Here is an 18,927-nt window from a genome sequence, read left to right on the forward strand (position 1 = left end):
TTTGAATGCAAACAAGTTTTTAAGAATGGTTCCAATAGACTCTTAATAACTTAATAATGATTACGAAACTTCTAGAATAGATCAAGATAGGTAAACATGATGATTCACATCAATCCATTGAAGATTGGATGACTAGGAACTCAACAAACTTAAAAGCAGCAACTGAGACATAATCACAAATTAACTCAACTAGATTGATTCTAATGACCTTAAAATCATCAATGAAATTAATTTTACAAGTTAAAAACAATATTACGTCTAAGCCAACCATTCAATTCATGATTCCATCCACCATAAATGATTCAAAATCCATGGAGTTATAAGGGTTTGACAATCTATTGTGCCTTCTGTAAAAACAACCTTTGATTCTACTACTTCTTTATCTTGATCAAATCAATATAAACTAAGGTCACACTTGCATTATAACATTTTTTTCAAGTAATCAAATTGAGTTCGAGCCTAACCAACTAGTTTGCAAACCTAAACTCAAATCTTGAGCAAAGTAGCACTTCATAAACCAATTCTATAGCATAAATAATTAACCATATTTTGGAACTATAATAAGGTAAGTAACGACATAGCATGCTCATGAATCTTGAAAACTATTGTGTTGTTGAGATTAGTCCATGATTTCCCAGTGAATCATAATAGAGTTAAGTAAGATGAGCCCTAACAAAGGGTTTTTAGTTGCATAATATATGTACAGAAGGCTTTATTATATACGAGATTAGAATACAGCCCTCCCTCCTAAATTCAAAACCATGGATGCCACGTTGGATCCATCATGCACAAGTTTCTTGGAGTAAGTGCAGCTTCCACAAGTTCAGTCACACCTCTTTGCACCGACTGCGGTGGGTCCACCGAATTCTCCTCCTAAACATCAAACATCAAACATCAAACATCAAAAATCAAAAATCCCCCCCATAAATATAATAAAAATATGAAAAAGGGTAGGAACATTAACATACCTCTTCTGAAATGAACTGAGGTGCAATTCCATTGATCCGCTGAATGACGTGCTCCACATTTGTAGTAATCTTTTGTCTAAACTCAACAGGGTTCAAACTCCCCCCACCAACAACCGGTGCCAATGGCATTCCAAGTGGTCTCCTCCATGACCATGACAACAATTCATCACGGAAAAACATGGCTAAATGATGCCACAGATGTTGACTTTGCTGCATTATTATTATAAAAGTCAAACCTCACACTCACAATCACAATCACAGTCTGTTTATGGTTGAGGGTTTAGGGTTTAACTAACCTTGGGGGAAACAACAGCTTGAGCAGCTGCACACATGGCAGACACTATCAACCCTTCGACACCAAAATGAGAGAAAAACGCCTGCAAATTTCTTGTCAACCGGAAAGGAACCGGTTCGTTGAACTCGATCATACCGTTGGCGTCATAAGCCGGATGGAAATCCGTTTGAAAGATTTTCCCGGTGTTTTTTGCGAATAGAATCTTGTTAGGAGACCTTCCGCCTATTTGCAACATGAAAGAAGTGAAACTCGAGAGTGCCAGCTGTATCGCAAACTGTTTCTTGAAAGCCCACATGTGATTCCCACTCAGAAGCGTTTTGTACATGTACTGCGAGAATATATTGTCAAAAACATAGTCTTTTGTGATGTGGGTGTACGCTTGGAGACGGAGATCCACTACAGCTTCCGGTGATATTTGACCCGAGATCGCTTGGTTTAACTGTTCTTTAAAGTACGCGATTGGTTGGTCGGCTTCTTTGTTATTTCTAGAACAGTGGTTTTCGTAGACTTCTAGAAAGGTGCTGTATGTCAAGTCATCTTCCACCATTCGAACCTGAGACCAGACAGGGATGATGATTGGGGTGTGGATGCTGATGTGGCGACGGCGGGATTCTTTGTGTTTGTCGAACATGCGGTTCATGACACGGAAAAGCTGTAAGATTCTTTCGTCGCTTCGTGCGTTTGGAGTGAGAGATGTTTGGACGATGAAGTGGCGCTGGGACCCGTCTGAGCCTATGAGAGTCAAACGACGGAAACTGCTTCCGTGTCTGCGTACGATTGGAATATCGGCTCCGACCCTGTCTAACTTCACAGTGTGATCAGGTGCAACTTCCTGTAGACAAAAATTGACACAATTATCAACTGTAAAAAGATGCAAATTTCACATTTTTTATATTTTTTACTTACTTGATCTGTGAAGTACTGTCCTGGAACCTCAACTTCAACAACATGGAAGTCACGCAACACCCTGCTCTCTTCTTCCAATTTCAAAACAGCTGGGAACCGATCTTCGACGTTACTCTGAAGAATGTTTTTCCAGTGCTTTAACCTTTCAGTCAAATCAGATAAAGTAGCTGGAAACGTAGCAGTGCTTTCTGGATCAAGATCGCGTTCAAAATCCTGCTTGTATTCTCTCACAAACTCAACATGTTTGTTAACAGCATCCGCTGAAAAACAAGCCCTACAAACACCCGAAAGCTCCTTTTTAAGAGACTGAGGAACCTCTGCTGTTGTAGCAGTAGGATACTTGTAGCAACGATGTAACAGAGCATTAACAACAGCTAGTAATCGCTCTTCAGGTAGTGTCACAAATCTCGAACCAATCTCCGTTAACAAACTCTGTGATATCACAATGTTATTAATGAGAAAATTGACTAAATTCAAGTACAAAAGTAGAAATGATGAGTTTTTTTACCTCGAGTTCACTGGCTAAGTTTGTGTGCTTGCTTCTGAGTGCCTCCATGATATCTTTTGCAGCATCGAATGCACTGGCGGCAGAAGCAACTAACCCCATGGCATAGTTCCGCCTTATAGCATTCTGACCACCTTCGGTCATGGCTGAAGGGTTTTGTTGTAAATTTTGTTCGTTTCCTCCTAACACATTGCCTTCAGGACCTGATGTTCTTTCAGGTTCTTGACCTTGAGAGTTACCTCCTCCATCATGGGATTGAACACCACCACCTGCTGATTGACTTCCTTGAGGAATCTGGTTTTCTGAGTTTGAAGAAGGTCCAGCCATGTTTTGTTGCATTCTTTGCTGTTGCTGTTGCATTGCCATTCTACCAAATTCGGATTTGTTCGCCACGTCACGTCTTTCGAGTAAATACGTTCGCAGCCAGTAATACAACGCCTAAAAAGTTCAAAAAGGTAAGAGAAAGAATTAGTTTAATTAATATAAACTATAATAGAGTAGATCAGTAGAATGAGTTTTATATGTACCTGAGGGTATACAGTGGCGACTTTTAGCAACACGAGTTTGCAATGTGGGGCTTCAGATCTTTGTAAAGAGAGTAAAAGCTGTGGGATCCAAGAAAGCCAGACCCAATGTGGGATTTGGTCAACGTATTTGTCAAAAGCTCTTCCCACGGGTTCATTTGGAGTGTCGAAACTGAGAAGGTAGAGTACACGAGCTAAATGGCTTCTGGAATTGGGGATTCCAAATTTGATTCCTTGAAGAAAACAACTCACTGCGTATTCCAACCAAATCTCATCATGTGTCTCCTTGAACGCCATGTCACAGTAGTTCCCCCAGCTTATCCACCCTTTTGGGAGATTTTTGAAAAGACTAATAGCATTCGAATACGAAAGATTCGCCCCTTCACAATCGTGTAGTTTCAACAAAAAATCTCCTTTGATACGGAAGATTTCTGCTTTGTGTTTCACAGGAAAGTATTCGAGATTAGTACTGTTGATTAGATTCAAACCACTTGTAAGCTCCCCCTTCATTTCCAAATACGCTTTCGCCTGTTCCCTGATTTTCACAAAAGCTTCTTGTACTTCCATAGTGGAATGCCCATACATTTTTTCCAAAACAGACACACAAACATCATGAAGACTCTGCTTACGGGCAATATGGGCAAGTTTGTTCACATTCCATGCCTTGTCACGATACCCGAGATGATGAAGTTGAGAATTTGTGTTTGCAAAATCTTTAAACGCTTCAATCACTGAATTATACATTTCGTTTCTCCATTGAAGCAAGTCATACCAAACAGACAAATTATCCCATTCGTTTGGAGTTCTGAGTCGCCATGTTTCTAGAATGTCCTTTAAATCAGCGTATAGACTTCCGTGTACACCAACAGAAGAGCTTGCAGAAAGTTTGTTCCCGTTTGCTATATCCACTAGAACCCTAGCCGATTCTTGAACCTCGACTAATTGTTGGAATTGTTGTAAAAGAGGGATTCTCGCATGAATTGACATCTCGGGTAACTGCCACCATTGTTCCAAAGCAAGGTCGACACCTTTTCCTACAATGTTCTCAGCATCACCAACACCATTTGAATTTTTCTCATGTAGAGAAAAATACGCTTGGATTATACGAAGCTTTGGTGTTTCTTCAACTTGAGCTTTTGGGATTACATGATCTTTTAAATACGCCCAATCCGGTTGCTTCCAGAGACTATCGAGTAAGATATCGTAATTATCAACAAGTTTACCGAAATCCGCCAACACATCCCATTGACTGAGTTGACTCGCACAGTACAACCATTGTTCTTCCCATAAACACATTTCAGCTTTGGGTACAGTGTTATTGTAAGTACCTTGGGTTGCTTTAACCATAGCTTGGTAAAATAGACTTTGTGCACGTTGCCAGTAACCATGTTGAACAAGTGACAACCCAACCCTAGTTTCAGCTGTGATTGAACGTTTCTTCCATAATCCGTATCTCATATCTTCTTCATTTAACAAACGGTAAAGTTCAGCGAGAGACTCAGAGCATTTTGTTTCGTTTAGGAACAACATCACGTGACTTTCTAGAAGGTTTAGCGCGATGTGCCATGCGTTGTAGGTTTTACCAATGTATTTGATGAGTTCGCTAGGCATTCGAGGTTGCGGGTGACTTAACTGGAGTCCTTCTAGAAGAGCTTGCACGACATTTGGTCTGTTACCTTGTTGCTTCTTATGGTAATCTTTTGATAAAAGAGAGATTATTGGTTTTGCAAGTTTTACTTGTTCATCTTTGCATAAAGTTACCCAAACAATCGGAAACACCAACACCCATAAATGATATGCGACATTTGCATCCGTATGAGCAAGCTCTCTTAATGGAATCACAAGATCACCTACCTGAAGGCGGCTCATCTCACTCATAAACTTGGCATGCTTTGAAACAAGGGCATCAACGGTTAACGGAGTGTTATCTTCTGACACCTCGGATGCGTCAGTAACCATAGGTTGTGGTCCGGAATGTTCCGGAAGAGAACCTACAGCCAGAAGAGAAGTAACCTTGGCAGAATTTGGAGGAAGTGTAATAGGTTTATTCTCGACTAAAATGGCAAGAAGAAGATCAAGGCCTTGTTTTAGCCAGAAGACATCACTCAAAGCTTCCCAGTCTTGAACTTGAATTATATATTGCAAACGGGTGAAGAGTGTCTTTTGAAGAGATTCGTGGTAAAGGGAGAAAAACTTCATCCTCATTTCAGGATCTTTTGCTCTTAAACCTAGTAAAAACTGTCTCTCCACCTTCTGAAACACTTCTTGTCGCAAGGAAATTGGATACCTGTGAATCAGTGAGATCATGATTTAAACTTTTGACTTTATATATAAATAAAAAAAAGCAAATCACAAAGATGTTGTACTTATTTAAATCCAAAATTCATGCTTACTTATTTGCATCAGCACAAAGCCCATAGAGAAGGTCGAGATACTTCTTGTCCCATTCTTCAAGAGAGGTTGGAGAAAAGTTCTGTTTATCAACTTGTGAAAGCTTTTGAAGAAAAGATACGACTTCCTTTGGAGAAAGAAAAGAAACAGAATTCGAAGCCATTCCAGACATACCAAAATCTTTGTCAATCCATCCTTTAATCACATCAAGGATGCATAACAACACTGTATGTTCAGTTCCTTTCTCAGACAGCAAAGAGTTTAGAATCTGAGTTATGGACTTTTTGAAGTCAGGTACAAGCATGACCCTTTCACCAATGAGTTTTAAAACAGATTTAAGATTGGCAACCACCACTCCAACATCAGCACCTTGGCGAGAAGAACTTACTGCAGAATCTGGATCTGTTCTTTGTCCCTGTCTTGAATAAGACCCAGGTGCAGATGCTAAATCACGTGCTAGACGTTGAAGAACACGACCCAAATTGAATGGATCGATTACGTTCTTTTGTACTTCTGCTAATGTCTGTATGATGTACAACACAAAGCTAATCATTGAAGCAGAGTTGTCTTCGCCAGCTGTCTGAGGAGCTGCAACAGATGCAAGATGCTTCTGTATAAGCTCCTCAACTTTTTGGTACAATGCTTTCACATCCTGTGGGGTGCTAGAAGCTTCTGAAGGGAAAGCTACAAAAACCATCTTCAACAAAGAACACAATGACTTTCCAGCATCTAGCATTTTGTACTTGAAACAGGGTTCGAGAATTTGAGAAATATGAATGATATTGTTACGGATGAACAAATGTGGTTGTTTTTCCAAGACTTTATTCATGACATCCAAACCCTGTGCTAGAGCTGTTGAAGGGTCTTTCGATTGAGTTGGTGGAATGCTGCTTAGAAGCTTCTCTAAGTAATTGAATTTAACATTAGCATTCGGCCACACCTCTAAAGCTTGTGATAAAAGCTCTAGAGCTTGCTTATACATGAGACTTGCTTCCTTGTCTTTTGGCTCTATCACCAATGCCACCTGTCAACAAAAACCATATTCAACAGAACTGTTTGCAAAACTTTATGTTATCTGAGTTATAAATACTAACGCTTACTCTTATTAGAAAATTGATTATCATTTCCTCCATTGCAGCATTAGGTTTAAATTCCTCATCCGGTTGTCCAGCGGATCCAGGTGTTTCTATATTTGGAATTGAAGAGGGGCCACCTGGCGACATGACACCGAGAGATTGAAGACCAGGCTCAACTTTTAATCGCTTAGTTGGATCGTCAGGAAATGCGGGTCCCGGTCCAGCTGTTCCAGGTCCATCCATTGGACGCTTAGTGTCAGCATTAGTGTTGCCAAGATTTGATCCATCATTGTTTTGACTTGTGCCTTCATCATTGACTATTTTCATCTCATTTTGTCTTTGTCTCTCCCAGTTGACTACCAACCCTGCAAGTTCAATTGCAAGACGCCGGTTTTCTGAAGTGGTGTTGTATGGTAAACCAAGGCGGCTGAGAGAGTTGACCATTTGAGGTACAAACTGGGCCCTACAACTGTAGAAAAGATCTGAATGGCGAACGATGAGCTGGAAAATGTGGATAAGATTTGGAATTGAGTGGCCTTCTTCCACGAGAATCTTTTTTGTGTAGCGTATCCAGATTGGCATACGGGAATTATCGCCAAGTGGCAATCTTCGTGGAAGAGCCGGCATTAATATGTCAAGGGCTTGTTTGACCAACATTTTGTTCTCTGGCTGGCAAGTTCTGAGAAGAGCAACAAACACCTGCAGTATAATCTTTTCTGGAGCTTGATAGGCCTCCAAGAAGTGGCACACATTCACAAAGGCCCACTGCTTACTAGCACTATCTTCACGTTTGAGGTGATTCCACCCAAATTTAATGAGTTCTTTCCTATGATGAACAAGGTCAGTCTGGAGATGCTTGAGAAGTAATGTAGCAAGTTGTAGTAGCTCGATTCTCAAAGGCTCATCATACTCAGCAGAGACCTATGCATACCATCATTTGTATCAGAAAATTAAAAGCGTAGACAAAATATAGCAACGATAATGTATGAAGGAAAATATAGTTCACCTCTTCTGGAGGGTCGAGAAGCTTGTCAACAATTGTTTTGATGATAGCAGTATCTATAACCTCCCATGTTTGTTCATTCTGAAATGCATGAGCCAGCATTGGAAGAATCAACATTTGCATGATGACAACCACGTGATCATGACCCATTTGTTTTGATTGGAAGATGTTTAAGAAGTGCAAAAGGAGGGTCTTCTTCATACTCGGTTGATACCCCTCAGCCACCTAAACGAAATGACACCAATTAGAGTTCACAATTTGCAAGCATAAAACTTTGTGTTCATAAAGTGATTAAACATTACCTCAATGATATAAAACTCCTTTAGAAAGGTAAAATCAATGCGCGTATGATACAAAAAGATTGATAAGATTTCAAACAGCACATTGACTTCGGTCTTATCATGGCGTAAATAGTTCAAGAAACATTTGACCAGCCATTTGCTCTCTTTCACCTGTATTTTGTTATGATAGAGAAGAAAGTAGAATCTCACACATTAAATGACAACTAGAAAACAAGGTAGAAGTTTGGTTTATAGTAAGTTACCAAAATGCCCATCATACTCACCTGCACCAAACTTTGTTCCTGCTTATTCTGAAGGCGAGTTATCCTTGCAGGTGACTTCCACAAAAGAACCAATGAATCAAACACAATACGGTTACTCTGTAACCAGCCAGGCATGAGTTTGACCAATGTTTTTATAAGAGCAAGACCCTGGAAATAAGCATCTGGTAGTACACTTGTGGCAGCTTGAGGTTGAGTGTTGTTGTCGTCACCCCCTAATGGAGTTTCTGATGCCTCGGTTTTGGGAATGAACTCAGGGAATGCACTTGAGAGTATCTTTTCTGGTGACTTGGCAAGCTCTTCTCTTAAGGGCTGGCCACCATCCGATCGTATGATGTACATTAACCTGAATCATTCTCAAAAAGATACAAAGTTAAATAAGAATTCAACAGATACGCAAAAAAAAAAAAAAAAAAAAAAAAAAAAAAAAAAAAAACTATATGAAAATTACCTGCGGAAATATTTTGGTTCACATAATCGGGCAAGGAAATAATCAACAGCAGCTTGTGGGTAACGATTTAAGAACTTTGTAAGTGGAAGACGATAAGGACTGTTGATCTCACTATAAAACTGGCCAGGTGGCAGGGCTCCTTCTAAATCAATAGTCAAGGTTACAAGTTCATCAAGGAACTTCCCAGCCGCATTCGGTAGTAAGTGAAAAAGCTCGATGATAGCTGCATTAAAGTTAATAGAAGCGAATTCAGTATTTATGTATTAGTATTGATTTTTTGTTTTATTTCAAAAGAGAGCTTCAGTATAATAAAAAAAAAAACATAACCCACCAGCTGCTATTTTTGGTTCTTCACCACTTTTCCAAGATTTTTGAATCTGTTGAAGCTTTTCTGGTTCCAGCCATCTTTTGAGATGCTCCAAAAGTTTGCCTCCCAATGCCACATTAAACCAATTGGATAAAAGCTCCAGTAAACGGGCCAGACCTTGCAAAAGAGGCATACTGAGGTTCTTGGTATGTGCTAAGTTAACTAGTATAGGCCTCAGGCTGCTCTGTAGAAGCTCTTTAGGCATTCGTTGCTGCAAAATTACCTAATCGCCCACACCAAACAGAAGGTAAAAGTGAATTGTTTAGTCTTTTTTATAAAATTAAGATGTCAATTGTCAAGTGAAAGAAAAGAAAAGAACCTGTCGCAAACCCTCTTTAGCAACAGCTACAATTTCAGAGGTCCTGCTTGTTAAGGACTTAAAAAACATGGAAATGATTTTTGCCCTTAGCTCAGAGTGATTTTGAGTCTTGAAATCTGCCCATGCCATTGCTGTACACAGCAGCTCAATGCAAGCTGTACGGAGTTTAGTCAATGACATGGCAACTTTCGGGTTCATAAACTTAGCAACCCACACAGTCTCATCAGCTTCAGCAATCTGTAATGTCTCTTGAAGAAAGTTGACTAATTCAGGAGTCAACTTAAGAAGAGGGGGTCTCAAGGCAAGACAAAAATTCAAAGCTGTCACAGTCCCAACTTGTTGGTCAACATTTTTTGACCTCAAAGGACGCATTAGAAGAGACTGAAGCAAATTCTGATACAACGGTTCAAGCAACTCAGACACTTCACTACCAGTTCTACTAGCTAAAAGAGCCAAACATGATTGTACTATTTTACTGACTTTTACAGTTGCATTTGTACTTAATAACTCTGAGGCAAGAAACTCAACCACTCCTTGAAAACTTTGTCTACGCGCTTCACTGTTTGCTTCATCAACATTATTCACCACTCTAAGCACTTGAGTGAGTACCTGACTAGTTTCCTCCAATTCTTTTGCAGCATAAATCGGGAGTCTTTTGAGAACAAACACAAGTCCACGTACTACACGCACTTGAAAAACACATAAAGTTTCAACTGTCACCTTTCCCACTAAAGCACCAAGACCAATAACACCACCCATTTGAGCTTGCCATGAACTTCCATAACAACAGTGTAGTAAACGAGGTAGTAATTGATCAAATATCGGGACTCTGACACTAGGAGGAGGTGAATAAACTGGACTCATGGAAGGACTAGAGACAATCATAGGAGTACCGGGACCCGTTCTTGACATGATGACATCAGCGTGTTTGGAGCGGGCTAGTAAGAGAAGGGTTTCTGAGAACACGTTTAGTGCGTTAAGAGCAGCTTTTGCATGGAGTCTGTTTTCATCTGCTAGCACTTCCACTAGGGCATCTAGAAAGATTAGAGGGTCGAGCTCTTTTAGATTGGAACTGTTTCCGTTTCTTGGTTTTAGACTGTTACTTGTGTTTGATGAGAGTAAAGGTCCACCAAGAGGAATGGCGGAAACAGGGGCGTTTTGGGAAGAACTTTCTAAGTGGAATATGATCGCGAAATGTCGACAAACATTTGAGACGTATTCGTCCTTTGGGTCGACTAAATCAGGCTCTGAACTAGCAGCAATGATTGTCATCAGAAGAATCTTGAATACGGATTTTTCAGCCATGAGTTGTGTTTTGGTCTTGACCCCCAAGTCAGTCTGCAAGGAAATTTTATAAGCATCGAAATGAAAGTGTTTTTTTATACACAAATGAAGATGGAATTTGCAACTAAACTAACCTTTACATCAGATGCCTCAGATCTTCTCCAAGATGGGTCAACCGATGAGACCAAAACAGTTGATAAGTGTCTAGATATTAATCCATCATCATTCACACGACCTGGCAAATCAAGCTGTGATGATAAGCAAACCCTTAGAAACTTCAAAGCTTGTTTCCGATAAAAAGCATCCATCGAACTGTTCTTGTTCATAACAGCTGCTATAGCAAGATTAATACATCGATCCAGAGGTACCAAAAACGGGGTTTCAGGCTCAAAAGTAAGAATCAAACGAAGTCCATGTTCAGGATTCTCCTTACACTCAAGTGCTAAAGGCTCTTTGAGAAACCGTCTATTCCTCCCACCTAACTTTCCAAGTAGCTGTAATGATTTACCACCCCATGGGTATGGTGCAGGCCTTAAGTGAGACCATAATGCTAAAATAACTTCAGACATCACATTTGCCATACTCGGTTCCAAAAAGTCAGGATTTAAGCTATCAATCCAAAACTCAAGTGTTCTCAACCCTAAACTCACTAACTCATCGCTTCCATTAAGACACATTACAAGCGGTTTCATCAATCTAGGAAGGTGAGGTAACAATGAGCTTAACCGAGCAGGGAGTGTTAAACAAAGCTCTAACAAAAGGTCTTTCATTTCTTCAGCTGTGGGCCCCTCCAGCATTGCTAATAACATGTTTAAACATGGTTGTAATGTAGGAATCAAGTCTCGTAACAAAAGTTCAAATTTACCCCCGCCTAAGGCACGAAACATTGTGCGAAGAAGTTGTAAGTAGCCAAGTGGACGTTCAACTTCACTTGCATTTCGCATGCATGCATCTACAATCACAGGGACATGAGGCTGTAAAATACGTTCACAATCTGCAGGAGCTTTGGCTACAGCACCGAATAGAAACCGGAAAAGATGTAAAACGAGTTTTGCAGCAGGGGAGTCTGGATGCTTTAAGACATCAAGTTTGCTGCTTACAAGGAAGTTAACCAAGACATCTGCAAATGGTCTGAATACTTTAGGTGCTTGTAAGAGAGTTGAAAAGATATGCACGAGCTGTGTGTTGGATATCATGCATTCGAAAAGTTCTGGCATGCATAAGGAGAACATGTCCATCAGGTCTCGAGGCTCCATAATGGCTAAGATTTGGGAGAAGAGATGGATCATTTCTCTCTCTTCGTCTTTTTCTCTGAAGAGAGCTAAGCAGCGGACCCCACTCTTCAAGACACCAGAAGCTCTCCATACCTCTTCTTCTCTCAGACCTTTGAATGGTTGGCCTGTGGATGAATTAGGTGGGGTTGTTGGAAGCATCTGTGGTGGTGTCCCATGAGTGGAAGGTGAAACCTGTGATCGGGGTAGATGTGCATGTGTGATGCTCCAGATTATTGTTTTCATTCCTGGTAATAAAACAAAATAAGAAATTGAGAATTTTACTGGTATGATATCATTAGAGAAAATTATTAAAAGACATTATGGAAAAAAAAATTACCCATAACCAAGGTCTTGATCAGATGTTTACAGTCACTGACTTCTTTGGAATGTTCTACAGGAACCTGAATGTTTAAAACAGCCTGCCAAATAGTTTATATGTTTACTCTAGTGTCAGTGTGCTAAATATATATGTGTATCATAAATCCCATATTTATATAACGCAAATGCAACACGCCTAAAAGTTTAAAATCAGTGGTCAGATATTTAAGGTTGAGTTAACTGAGATAATAACCTGCACTGGCAGCTCAAGTTTTGACTTTAAGGTGGACCGATCCTTTCCTTCGTCTCCATCTTCCAGGAGCTGTTATAAAAAAAATTCGAAGCAATTAGTGGAAAGATGAAAGAGATATATAAAAGGGAACAATCAACTGATATAGATGTCTCACATGAGTGTTATCTTTTTTTTTTTCATTTATTTTTTTGTTAAGTAGCCGTATACCTGAGGAATACTACGCTTAAAGGTGCTAAATTTCCCAACGAAAGCATCCAATATCCTCCCCTACACATGAAATAACAATTGGTTATCATTATTCTGAAAGGAAGAGTACAATCTTCAAATTGCCAATGTAGGTAGTTGCATCTCCAGAAAGAAGTAAAGAAGCCACACAAAAACTTACCAACAAAATCCGTGCTTCATCCATGGATGGCAGATCAACACCTTTCTCAAAAATTGGCTCCACCTAACAAAAAGAGCACAGAGAATAAGGGGATGGAATTTTCTTGACACTTTAAACAGAGAGATCAAAGTTGTACCAGGTTCAACATTAAGCGTGCACATGTGGTGTGGATGCTGAGAGATAATGAAGCGTCATGCATATTACTCGAGAATAGGTAGATAATCCGTGACAGCTGGCATCAACATGATAGAACACAGCAATAAGCAATGTATAAAAGAAAACATATCAAATAGAAGGTTAGGAGAAATTTAAGTCTGAGTTTGCTGATAGAAGTAAAAGTAATCTATGATATTTGAAAGAGGACTCTTGATAGAATATCTAATAATGAATATCTTAGAATGGGATGAAATTCAGAGAAAGCTTTCCAAACCTGTGACAATGAGAGATCTCCACGAACATGATGAACGATTTCTGCCAAGAGACTATAAGCCAATGGCCTTAGTGTCTCAAAACAAGCCCGGCCAATTCCCACAAGAACCCTAACATAGTTCACAAATTCTCAAATGATTTTTTGACATTATATTGAAGTTAGCAAGATAACCATGTATATAATATCAATGTTACCTCTCTTCCAATAGTGTATCAATCAGAGGAAATAAGCCCCGTTTAAAATCCGTTCCAAGAACATGTTTTAATGCTATCAACAATTCCTGCACATAATAAGTAAATTATATAAGCCACTTTACATACATGGTCAGAATAGGTTACTAAAGATATACAAATCTAGTATCATAGTATCTATCACCTTTCTAATGGAAACAGAGTCTGAACAAGTAACAAGCAGGTTCACAATGCTTTTACAAATGCTTTCTTCATGTGGCCTAATATAATCAGCAAAGCTCTTCAAAAGGTAAGTCAGGAAAGAGACAGTCTGCAAGAACAAGATAGTGTATAAATGTATAATCTTCAAATATGATTTAACACTTCAAAGGATGATAAAAGAATGATCTTGATAAAAATTACCTTAACTTGAGCCCCTTTTAGCTCAGTGAAGTGGGTCTTCAAATGAGGTGGAACCTTGTCAGGACCTGGGACTGAGATAGCAGCAACCATCAAAGGCAACAACTGAGGTATATTAGTCTGGACAAGGCGATTATACAACTGAAACAGAAACATAACCACCAAAGGACTCTCTGTCACAATCTTGAAAGATCTAGTACTTGGATTGAGCTGCCCAACCCCCGTGCTTGTGGAACTGGAAGATCCAACTTGATCAGAAATCTCCATGGGCTTAACATCTTCATTGCCAAGGGAAGGTAATGCTGACATAGATGATGGTGGTGGCATTGCTGGAGCTACAACTGCCCCACTTTCAAAAAAATGGCTAACTGTGAGTCTAAAGTTTTGGTAAATTTTGCACACAAAGTCAAGGAAAGGCTGCACTTCAGTTTCTTGTGTTGGTCTGAAGTTCCTCAAAAGATCGAAAATGATGCGAATGCAAATCAAGCCATTTTCCTCATTGTCAGTGGTAAGGACATGCATTGCAACTTTTAATAGCTCTTGAACAAAAGGCCTTAGGACCTCACTGTGAGGAAGGCGATTGAGGATTTCAATGATAATGTTTCGCAGCTTATGCTCAGGGTTGTCAGTAAACTGTGGCTTTGTTATCTGATAGAGAATCCCAGAAAAGGGGCGGAAGTAACACTTCAAGAAATTCAAGTATTCCCCAGTGTGTGTTATCTCTAAACTATCCCGGACCTCCATCGCCATTTGAAGCCTGTTTTGAATAGCTGTCCCAGAAAGAAAAGCAATAATCAATGACCAAACAGCAAAAGGCTTTGATATTTCAGCATCCTAGTTTATTACAGGTAAAAAAAATCTAGAAGGAAGACCTATAATGACACGAAATTTGTTGTGTTCTAGTTCAAAAATCATAAATGTGGCTGGCTGGGGTGAAGGACTGGGTATCGATTTCTAGAGTATCTTCTTACCAACAAATACAGTTCTAAAGACCACCAATAGAGTTCATATGCCCATTATCCTATACAGCAATTCAACCTCTTAGCTAGACTATGATAACAAATATTCATTTATAGTCATCCTTCCTAGTGTTGCGCTATTACACTAGAAAATCATCAAAACAAAAGCTATCTCGATAAATTTGTTGTGGAGGGAACCCCTGCTTAATATGATCAGCGAAAATTACCATACACATACAGAACTGATGTTCGAAAATAGAGAATTTACAAAAAGTTCACTGAACTCAACAACTAAAATAAGTGTTCGTGTGCGTGTGTAGAAGTAAAGTAGAATGCATACGGATGTCGGGTTCCATGAGATGGCGAGAATGCTGCTCGAAATTCTGAATAGGACTCATGACTGGATGAACCCTAGCTTTGCTCTGATCAAATTTCGAAGCGAACGCCGAACAACGTTTCTAGTTGAACTTGAACTTGAACCTGCTGATTCTAGGGCTAAATTTCTGCGAAATTTTGCTTCTCTACTTGCTACTTATTAGAACTGTACAAAATTTAGGGATTTGCTGGGTGAATTTAAGGAATTAGAAACTTGATTCTGCTGATCAGAAGAGCTGGGTCAGAAACCGAGGCTTGATTTACGTGATCATTCAAGCAGGTCTCGCTCTCGCCCACCTCGTACACACTTCATATGCACTCGCGAAATTTATAGAACGAACTAAGTTTAGATTTCGACGGGGTTGTAAATAGTATTGAAATTTCGGGAGGAATTTGCATAAGAGGTCCTTTCTTTTTGAAGGCTTTCTAAGTTTGTACCTTAAACTTATAACTTTTGTAACTCGGGCATTTTTCTTAAACAAAACCTTAGCAATACTCTTGTTTTTTATGTTACCGTTTATGGTGGGTTAATATTTAATATTTTTGTTTTTCTTTTTTTATTACCGTTTAACATGTTGGGTTAAGTTACAAAATAATTTTTTACTATTATTTTGAAAAAAAATCGTCCTTTTATGCATTTTTAATCTACCAAAAACCAACAAACCTTTTATTTCGAGAAATTTTATTAGTTGTAATATCAATATGACAAAAAAATTGAATATGTAGTTGCTTATATGGTCGTTTTCATGTCATTATAGTCAACTACACGTATATTCGTGCGTTGAGTTGGATTAATATAATTTGATAAAAAAAAAAACATATACAAATGAAATATGAACCTGCAGATTTTTTATATAATTTAAATGCAAATTGAAGTATAAAATCATCATAATAATACACATTATGTATCAATAAAAAAGTCAAAAAACGATAAAAAAAATATCATAACCATATTTTTGAAGTCGACTATATCTTTAGTTTCAATATTTTTCTAATGTTTGCAACATAGTAGTATAACCAACATCAACGACATATCTAATAATATATATATATATATATATATATATATATAGAGAGAGAGAGAGATAGAGAGAGAGAGAGACAATAGATAATATAAATAAAATGAAACGCCATCAATACATGTAATATATTTTGCTACTAATATTAAACTTAGTAAATAAGCTTACAATGTAAAGAAATAATTAATTAGTTAGAAGTTGAAAATTTTCAAAATAGAGCTTAATATTCTCAATTTTTTCTTTTTCTGTATAGCATTTAACACATCCTTAAAAAATTGTAAATAAGCTTACAATGTAAAGAAATAACAAATTTGTTGGAAGTTGAAAATTCTCAAAAGTGGAGCTCCATGTTCTTATTTATTTTTTTTTTCTCTATACCATTCTTCACACCCTATAAAACTCGTTTATCGCCATGGAAACATATGAATGTTTTATATAAGCAAAACTTACTTATATACTACTGATATAAGTTACAAAGTGTTAAATGGGAGGAAAATAAAAAGTCATTAGTCATTACTAATTAATAACCATAAGTTAAACACCTAGCCATTGATTTCGTCCATCCCTTCCCTCTACAAGCCTTGGACGAAATCTTGGCACTCTTCTCCTCTCTTTATAGTTTCCTCTTTCTAGTTTGAGTGTGATTCCATTAGAGGCACGACACTTGTGGTGCTCGCTTCCAAGAGATCGACAATGGAGAATTCTAGTTTTTTGCTATAACAACTAAAAGGTATGTAACCCTAGACCTTTTCTTTAGTAATTTTAAAATTACCTAGGGTTCTTAGGGTTTCTTTTTGATGTTCTTAGTTATAGGTTCAATATAAAAAACATAGATCCTTATTAGGGTTGCATGTACACCTAAGAGTTTAAGTTTATTTGTTTTGCATAAAATCCATCAATAATCATGCAGACAGAAATCACAGGTGGTCCTATAGATCTACCAGTCTATGCATATTGTGACAACTGGAGAAATTCGGATCAAGCAATGTATAGCTATGTGTAATGTAGAAACCACATCACAACCTTATTGTAATAAACATTTGAAAATTCTATATTGAAATTTAGTTTGCATGAAGAATGTATTGAGTTGCTTTGGAAGTGTTTAAGTTGGACAGAGATGCCCTAAAGGAGAGAAGCCTCGCAGCCGAGAACTCCCCTCCCTCGGACCGAAAACCTCGCACCTAGGGTTCTCGATAGGAACCGAGAACCTAGTTCTCGGCCTCATTAGACCGAAATCTCGGTGGCACTAAGAACCGAAAACCTCCTCCTCGGTATTGAGGATCTCGGTTGGGTGGGGAAACCAAAGAGTTGACTTCATGATTTGATGACTCAACTTTACCACCTTTTACCCAACAATTATCCATACCATCCATGCAATTATCCCCCACTCAACCATGCAACCCAAACAATTACCCCACAAGTATCTATGTTATTCATGCTATTACTCAACAAATAACAATGCAAACATCCCCTCCCCCCCCCCCCCCTCTTTAAATTTCAGCCAAATCCCCCTCCTCCCATCATCATTTTCTTTATTTCTTCGTCTTCTTTACATTCTTCATCCCTCCTTCAAGAACACTTCATTTGCTTTCAAGGATACTTCTTCATAAGTTGGTTCCTAGATTTTTGGTAAGCTTTTTCTCATAAATCTAGTGTTTTTATACACATTCATACTAGTTTGGTTACATTTACACACATTTATATGTGTTATTGTCTATAGGGTAATACCATCTTTAAGTGTTCTAAGCTTGAGGATATTCATCTTCATCTCTTTATCCACTAAGAAATCCACTCAAGGTGAGTTCATACCCCTTCATTTTCAAGTTTTTCCAAGTTTTTAGGGGGGGGGGGATACAAGTAAACAAATCTTATTTGGATGATTTAAAGGCTTTGTGTAACACCGTAAATTTTCAAACAAATTTTTTCATTTTAAACTCACATAATTCTCATAACACATTTCACAAAAATCTCATTTATTTAATTTACAAAACACAACTCCATGATTGTTTGATTAATAATCCAGGATCCTCAAAACATAACTCTTTCTATGGTGTGTACAATCAAGCCGACGCCTTCCCGCGATCCTGAGAAGAACCTGAAACACATATCACATAACACGGTAAGCACGAATTTTAGTGAGTTCTCCAAAATACCACACACATCACGTTAGCCACACGAGGCTAACTCAATACGACCCTCCGGTCGATGTGTTCCAGTGGAGACCCTCCGATCCTAACTCATCAAGCTCATAATAACAATACTCAGCATAAATCACAAAGACATAATGCAAAATATCATAATACACAGATAAGCACATAAGACATCTCAGTCACACAAAGATACCACTCATGGTAAGTATAGTGAGAAGACTCACCTCGGATGATGAATAGCCCCTAAAAATGTTGTTGCTGCGTACCGGCCTCTATCTCTAAGCCAAACCCACAACTAACCCAATTAGGAACTAAGTCCAAACTCTCACTCATTAGGTCTAAAGGCAGTCCACTAACCAGCCCATCAATAACCTAAAACCCATTGGGCCCACCAAGGCCCAATAATAAATGGGCTCTCCCGAGGCCTAACTCTCAAATCTAAATGGCAAGCCCAACTCAAGGGCCCAAATCACATATATATATATATATATATATATATATATATATATATATATATATATAT

At 38.5% G+C, this 18,927-nt stretch overlaps 1 protein-coding gene across 1 annotated transcript; it reads right to left on the bottom strand.

Annotated features, from left to right (window-relative positions):
* Nucleotides 1–509: 509 nt before the first annotated feature.
* LOC145160130 (uncharacterized) lies at nucleotides 510–15,563 on the bottom strand. The gene is made up of 25 exons (XM_079079237.1): nucleotides 15,201–15,563; nucleotides 13,905–14,671; nucleotides 13,687–13,812; nucleotides 13,506–13,591; nucleotides 13,312–13,420; nucleotides 13,018–13,113; nucleotides 12,882–12,944; nucleotides 12,704–12,763; nucleotides 12,497–12,565; nucleotides 12,263–12,344; nucleotides 10,786–12,170; nucleotides 9,368–10,705; nucleotides 9,013–9,271; nucleotides 8,682–8,904; nucleotides 8,234–8,576; nucleotides 7,971–8,120; nucleotides 7,672–7,893; nucleotides 6,690–7,586; nucleotides 5,592–6,613; nucleotides 3,202–5,485; nucleotides 2,678–3,112; nucleotides 2,170–2,601; nucleotides 1,265–2,095; nucleotides 969–1,178; nucleotides 510–873 (listed from the first exon to the last, which is right to left on the bottom strand). The coding sequence occupies exons 1-25, from the start codon at nucleotides 15,256–15,258 to the stop codon at nucleotides 754–756; spliced, it is 11,667 nt and encodes a 3,888-aa protein (XP_078935363.1). The 5' UTR covers nucleotides 15,259–15,563; the 3' UTR covers nucleotides 510–753.
* Nucleotides 15,564–18,927: the final 3,364 nt, after the last annotated feature.

The sequence above is a fragment of the Lactuca virosa genome, chromosome 2 (assembly GCF_052849685.1).
Source record: "Lactuca virosa cultivar CGN04683 chromosome 2, Lactuca_virosa_CGN04683_v6, whole genome shotgun sequence".
NCBI lineage: Eukaryota > Viridiplantae > Streptophyta > Magnoliopsida > Asterales > Asteraceae > Lactuca > Lactuca virosa.